At 39.3% G+C, this 7,471-nt stretch overlaps 1 protein-coding gene across 1 annotated transcript; it reads right to left on the bottom strand.

Moving 5' to 3' along the window:
* Positions 1 to 286: 286 nt before the first annotated feature.
* On the bottom strand, positions 287 to 6,686 carry LOC139664631 (UPF0489 protein C5orf22 homolog; the record flags this gene model as incomplete). Its single annotated transcript, XM_071543538.1, has 4 exons — positions 6,564 to 6,686; positions 3,776 to 3,921; positions 1,089 to 1,238; positions 287 to 420 (listed from the first exon to the last, which is right to left on the bottom strand). Coding segments are annotated over exons 1-4 (499 nt in total), but the record flags the coding sequence as incomplete, so codon positions are not given.
* Between the last annotated feature and the right edge of the window lie 785 nt (positions 6,687 to 7,471).

Here is a 7,471-nt window from a genome sequence, read left to right as displayed (position 1 = left end):
GTTTCTATTAAGCTAAGGAATACAGTGACACTTAATGTAGTTTTGACCAATGAAAGATACTAATCTACTGAACTAATAGTATCTTTTTAAAATGAATTTTGAGTCAGTATGATTCATGCTAGAATGCATAAAATAAACATCGTTGTTATAATGTTATAACGATTTTTATGAATGAAGACATCCATATTGGTTGGTTATTATGTAATGCACCATATTATTACATTTTCATCCACATAATGATGTGGAATGGTGGAAAAGACCATTTAAGTCAAAGTGCTTTACATACCTGTACATGTCCTGTGGCTTGGCTTCACAGGATTCACTTTGACCACATTCAGTCGGAGGGGTTTAGAGTTCTCCAGCTGCTCCTCAGGGACATACAGGCCGTCACTGAGGAAGTAGTCGTCTGTACTGGTCACCCTGGGGATGGAGGGAGGGAGAGAAGGGGGGGGGGGGGGGGGAGAGAGAGAGAGAGAGAGAGAGAGAGAGTGAGAGAGAGAGAGAGAGAGAGAGAGAGTGAGGGGGGGAGAGGGGAGAGGAGGGGGGGAGAGAGAGAGAGAGAGAGAAGGGGGAGGGAGAGAGGGGGGAGAGAGAGAGGGAGGGAGAGAGAGAGAGAGAGAGAGAGAGTGTGGGGGGAGGGAGAGAGAGAGAGGAGAGAGAGGGGGGGGGAGAGAGGGGGGGAGAGAGAGAGGGTGAGGGAGAGAGAGAGAGAGAGAGAGAGAGAGAGAGGGAGAGTGAGGGGGGAGAGAAGGGGGAGAGAGAGAGAGGGGGAGAGAGAGGGGGAGGGGAGAGAGAGAGAGAGAGAGCAGGGGGGAGGGGAGAGAGAGAGAGAGCAGGGGGAGGGGGGAGGGAGAGATGGGGAGAGAGAGAGGGTGAGGGAGAGAGAGAGAGAGAGAGAGAGGGAGCAGTCAGGCAGACCAATAAGATAAGGGATGGAGTTGGTGACATAAAATGAGCACGAATAGCAATAAATTCAGTAGATAACCACTGAATGAAGCAAACCATGTTATTTTTCTTCTGACCAATGATTTCACAAAGAAGCATGACTTACGTGTGTGTGTGTGTGTGTGTGTGTGTGTGTGTGTTACCTGATGGTGGAGGTAGACGAGTCTTTTCCTACAGTCATGCTGTGCTCACCCTCTCTGATCTGCTGGGCCCAGTATGGATGCAGCCAGGCCACACAGGACACATGGCCAGCATACACCATGGGCATGATCCAGTTTTCTATACTCAGCTCACTGAAAACATAAGAGACACAATGCAGTCATTTCAGACACTTTTCATTAACCATTAAATGTGGTGTTTGTTTCAATGGGGAAATGAAGAGAATGAGTATATGGTGTGTTCCATTGTTTAATACAAACTTTTTGGGTCGTGATGTTTTAGAAGAAAAACACATCAAATGCATTCGTTTGCATGAAATGTATTATACAGAGAAATTGATTGACCCCACCAAAGGGGGGACTATGGATCGGTCTCCATCCGTTAGTTAGTTAGTTAGTTAGTCACACTGTAATGTTGACTTTGTGCCGCTAGGGGGCGGCATTGAAAATAAATGTCGACTCACTGGTAAAGCAGGTCATACAGTTAAAGTTATCATACAATGTGGAGGACAATGAATGGGGACTCAGTGGTAAAGCAACACAGTTAAAGTTATCATAGGTAACATACACACACGCTACACACTTGGAGACATCAGACTGGGTTGATGTGTTGAAGTGAGAGTCAATGGAGAATTTTTGGGCAAACCTCTAACCACAAGACACTGTAGTTATTGTACAGTTGTTGGACTGTTGTACTGTTATTGCATCATCACTGCACTACCACTGTGCCTCAGTGTTGACTACTTATATCATATTACCACTTAGCTACTGTGCAATACCATATATCACTTATCATTTAGCATTTATATTATTCATAACACTCACGCTCCTGGTGTTCTATGTTATATTGTATATTGTATTATAAATTGTATTGTAATGTACATTGTGTAATGTACGGATTGTATTTATTGTGTATTGTAGTTCTTATATTTTGTACTGTATTGAGTAAAAACAGGACAATTACAGTTACTACATTTCAAGATATAACTTGTAAGCCTAATTCTGAGGAGAGTAGGCAACAGAAATATATGGTCAATCTGTCCTTTCATTGTCCCATACCAAAATGCTTATACAATTTCACTCATATTTCAAGTACACTCAGCAATCACTGACAGACCCAAGGGTGGAACTACATCACTGGTGGGGGACAACATGTTTGCTATTTGCTTGTTACACTTTAAAATGTTTAAAATGGAACCGTTCAATGGGCTCTTGGCAGTAATGGATAGGATCCTTCCATCCTCTTACGAGTCGGCTGTCTGAGAATCTTTCGGTTTCCTAATCACCCATCAAAACTGCAGCAATTTTGTTGCTAGAATGCATATGATGGGTCAAAAATGACGGAAAGGCACCAACCATCATACGATAAGATAGGATAATATTGCACTTTATTGATCCCCTTGGGGAAATTCAGATATCATACCATGTTCGACGTCACTTAAGATGTCCATCTTGTCAATTCTAACATCTAGTCAAACAGTAAATGAACCTCTCCACCCTGTCTGCACGCTTTATATATACAGTATATATAGAGTCACAGCCACACAACTCACTGTCTGGAGGAGCAAACAGTTTGCCTAAAAGTTGCCACTGCATGTATATTAAGAGCTTAAAGGATAAGTTTGTTGATTCTGGACCTATATATAAATTGTCTCTTACATATAGTCAGGGTTCCTACACATTTTCAATTAAAAAATTCAATACTTTTTCGAGACCTTGATTTGTTTCGAAGATTTTGTCTGGTGTTCAATATGATTTACGCAGATAGACATCTTGCCCCTGCTAACTAGGTCATATCACTGTATAGATGAAGATTGTTCTTCACAGTGACAAATATCAGAATATGTGAGATGATTGGCAGGGTTCCTACACGGCTTCCATTTTAAAATTCCATATTTTTCCCAGACCCTATGTTCTTGACCGGATTTGATTTTGGTGGGTATTTGATATAATGCATGCTGACAGCGGCTGGGTAATAAGAGCGTCCCTCTATCTGAACATTATTCTTCACATCAACAAAAACTGTGGCTCTACAGCAACATAAAAGCTAGAATTATGTGTGTATCGGACCTGAACCGCAACATTTTCCATACTTTCCAGACATTTTTTCAAATTCCCAAACTATTAAAGACCTGGAAATGATCAAATTCATTTTTAATACTTTTCCAGACCTGCGTAGGAACCCTGCATAGTGTTCCTTTAGTCTCAGAACTCTCACACGGTTTGTATAAATTTACATAGACAAGTGAATATGTGAATGAATGGAAAGTGGAAATGAGAATAAGAATATGTATTTTACTTTTGTTGTTTTGAACTCCTGTCAGAAAACACTGTCTATGCAAGAAGACAATATGAAAATAAGAAATTGAGAAACAAAGAAAAGAGAAGAAGCACAGATTTTACACTTGATGACAAAATGCTAATTCAATTCTACTGAGTAAAAGCCTTGCTGAAAAGAAAAATATTCCCGTATCTCATCTTTCCCCCGTTTCTACAGCAGCCATCATCTGCTCACACGGTCCTCAGCCGGGACCGATTATGAAGACTCTGTACAAAAGGCATGAATCAGCCACAGATGGGTGATTAAACTAACACAGCCTTTTAGGACCAGAGTGTGAAAAAAGGCACAGAGTTAAGTCTAGCTGGGCTGTAACACTTCAGGCAAAACGTACCTCAACAGTGCGTCCTTATCGAAGACCGTGTCGGCGGACATGTTGACGGGGATAAGCAGATCAGGATGGGAGTCCAAGTGAACCATCTTAATGTTCTTCAGTGGGAGGTGTCTAGATGCTATGGCACGATAGATATGACACACCACCTGGTAGAGAGAGACAGTGGTATAGACAGTTTGTTATAAGCTCTTTGATCCATCTGACTTTTGAAAAAAACATACAACATAGTCAACTTTTTCCACTATGGGCTGGACCACAGTTAACAGACTGTAGGTGTGATCGCAAATGTTTCCAAATGACACACGGTGATCCATTTTTGGACACCGAATCAGGGCTGAACGATTTTGAAAAAATATCTAATTGCGATAATTTTGACTGATATTGCAATTGCGATATGATTTGCGATATTAGCGGGAATGATCATTTTGACATCATTATCCTCGTTTTCATTGAAAAACGTATTAAAATGATCACGGTGTGATTTTTTGCGGGGATCTGTACCGAACAAAGATGTTTTCTTAAGTCTGTAGAATATGATGTGTAGGCCAGGACATCTCTGCAGCACCACAATATTTCATTTCAAATGGTATTTTGACACATTTCACCTTTAACAAATATTGCGCCTCCTGCGATTTGAAAATTGCAGTAGGCCATATTGCGATTTCGATAAAATTTCGATAAATTGTTCAGGCCTACACCAAATCAATTTTGTGTTTATGGAGGATGGATTTGTCTGTCTATCATCACTGATTTTATTCATATTCAGATTTCAGATCATCAGGAAAAAAGATACTCATTTTCAGAGTTAATATCATGCAGAATCAGTTTACAGATAGTTTTTTATTGTGGCCAAATTAGCAAAAGGTAAATGCACGCTATGTGTGATGTCTCTTCTGCTTGTGACGTTACTTACTACTAGGTTACTACTTTTTAACAGAGCCTTTCCTTAACTTTGTGCTGTTTTTTTTTTTATCTTTGTCTTTATGCTCTGTCTATAAACTTTTCCTTTTTAATCAGGCCTTTTTCCTTTGCGTGGCTTTTAATGATCTTTGCTGTTAGTTCATTTTTTTTATCGGTTTTTATGCTCCTGTTTTTTTTTTTTCCTTTACTCTGCAGCACTTTGAGATTTGCTTCTAATGAAAAGTGCATTACAAATTAAATGTATTATTACTTTTTAGTCAGATTCGTATTCGGAAAACTTTCATTTATTTCACTGTATGACACAGAAAATAATATTTCCACATGTTCTCTAGCCATGGCTCCCCAGTGAAAACAGAAGCACACAAACACAACAATTATATATTATACAACTCCTAGAAGAGAAAACAAGTTTCTCAGAATGTACTTATGTATTCATGTAGCCTACAAATTAATTCACCATGCTGTCAAATGAGATTAACAACAGATTTAAATACTCTCACATCCCTCTATATATCAGGGACTAACTGGCCACACTGAGGACAAGACCAATGAAGAAATTTTACTTAAAGTTCAAGCTCTAGCCCAGTGATTCTCAACCTTTTTCATATCGAGGACCCCTAATTTAGTCCACATTAGGGCCACGGACCCCCATTTGATGAGATTTTGTCTCTCGGACCCAAATCTGAGAATATTTTTATTGTCAGATATGATTTTGTCCAGAATTCCATGACTATCTGTGTTGTAGGTAGAGAGATAACAGAGAAACTATGATCAAAACAGTCATTCTTCTACATTCTCTAATTGTGTTAACTTCTTGTAAATTAAATAATGCTGAAGTTTAACAATTCATCAATTTGCTGGGGACCCCCTGGAACCCCCCCCCCCCCCCCCGGAACCCCCCCCCCCCCCCCCCCCCAGGACCCCTGGTGGTCCACTGCTCTAGCCTACTGGTTTCTCCTGCCAAAAACACTTGCGGCTCTACTGTCTCTGCTATAGCTGTGTATGCTGGAGTACCAGGGAATAGTTGATGTAAATGAAAACCAATAGTATGCTGCAGATGACAGATTAATCACAATGTTCTAAATCCTGATATATGATTATACATGATTAGTTGTGCAGCCCTAATATAGTACACTAAACGCTGGAGAGACAGGTGAAAATACTAGCTATGTCAAAGAGCTTGTTTGCCAAGTTGATGTAACATTTAATATTCTTAGGAAAATGTTTGGACGCTGTGGGTCATAGACAGTTCAGTTAATGATATGGAGAAAATGTCATCCCAGACTACATTAAAAAACGTGGCAGTTAAATGCTGCTTAGTTCAACTTTTCAAATTGGCTAGGGTTATTCCCGTAGTAGGTTCTATATTAACCCGTAACCTTGGTGGGCGGTACCGAACAGTCACAACAATTCTAAAAGTAAAGATTGTATTAAAACAAGAACTGCTTGATGAATTATATGTATGCCGAATTGAAGAGGCAATCCTGCGGATTCAGACGAACCTATTGAGTTATATTTTGAGTGGTATGTACCTTGCCGATAAGCAAGGCCAGTTTTAATAACCAGATTTTTCAATGGAGTTTTGCGAGACATTCCCGCCTTGCAAAAGAGAACGGAACGGAACGTTATCGGGGCTGCTCCAATAACATTTATATTGCTAGTTAAATACAAATAGCATGGGACTACTTAGCTTTGAGTACTGGTATGTGTAATTATGTTCTAGAGTAATTTAAGGGAAAAACAAAGGCACATAGCTAGACTTAATAATCTAGCAGTCCCACTAAGTTGATTTTGCGAACAGAGTGGAGCTAATATGTATCCACAAACACAGTAAGTCGGAAGCTTGCTAGCTAGCAAACAGGCTCACATCGTGGTGATCCTCAACAATCCAGACTGGCAGATCCGAGTACAGCCTCTTCACCGGCACACTAGTCATTCTAACAAACGGTAACGTCCTGTACACTCCGAACAATATAACAACCAAAACATGTGTCTCTTCCTGGCAGAGGGAAAAGGTCAAAGGGTGCCAAATTGTGATTGGTTCGTTTTAAGTGACGTCACAGGGAGAGGGGACTGGCTCACCTCCTTGGACTAAAATTGAGAACATAAACTGGAGAAGGGCTTGGCTCTTACCTTATAAGTACTGTATTTCAAACAAGGCTAAGGCAGTACATTTTAAAGTTTTACATAAGATATACCCTGCTAATTGTCTTATTGCTAAGTTTACAGACATTGATATTTCTTGTACCTTCTGCAAACATAATATAGAAACAATTTCTCACTTATTTTTTGATTGTGGAATATCCCGAAAATTTTGGACAGATCTAGAGTCTCACTTTTTTGATGTTGCTAACTCTGTCTACTCTTTTAATCTTAGGGATATTATCTGTTACTACGATAATCCAGATGATGGCGCTCTTGAATATCTGATTAATTTCATTATCCTATATGCAAAGTTTTTTATTCACAAACAAAAGTTTTCTAAATCACTACCTAAGATCTCACCTTTTCTCCTAGAACTGAATCCTCTACTTAAATCACTCAGTTTAGTAAACAACAAAAAAAGTAATAAGCTATTGAAACATTATGGAACTTTTTTCCCTGAAACCTCTGACTAAATATATTAATATCTATGTATATGTGTACTCCTGTTTCTTATTTTATGTAATTGTCTTTTATTTTTTTCCCTCTATGTTCCTCATATACATTTGTGTCCTTAAATTTGATATATGTGATGCTATTGTTTACCTGAATGTTTGTATATTATCCTTTTGT

Source organism: Centroberyx affinis, unplaced genomic scaffold (genome assembly GCF_046629955.1).
Source record: "Centroberyx affinis isolate AG114_WGS23_722 - 3 ecotype Tasmania unplaced genomic scaffold, CSIRO-AGI_Caff_v1 ptg004341l_1, whole genome shotgun sequence".
NCBI lineage: Eukaryota > Metazoa > Chordata > Actinopteri > Beryciformes > Berycidae > Centroberyx > Centroberyx affinis.
The sequence above is the reverse complement of the archived record's forward strand: the minus strand, read 5'-3'. Positions and strand labels throughout refer to the sequence as shown.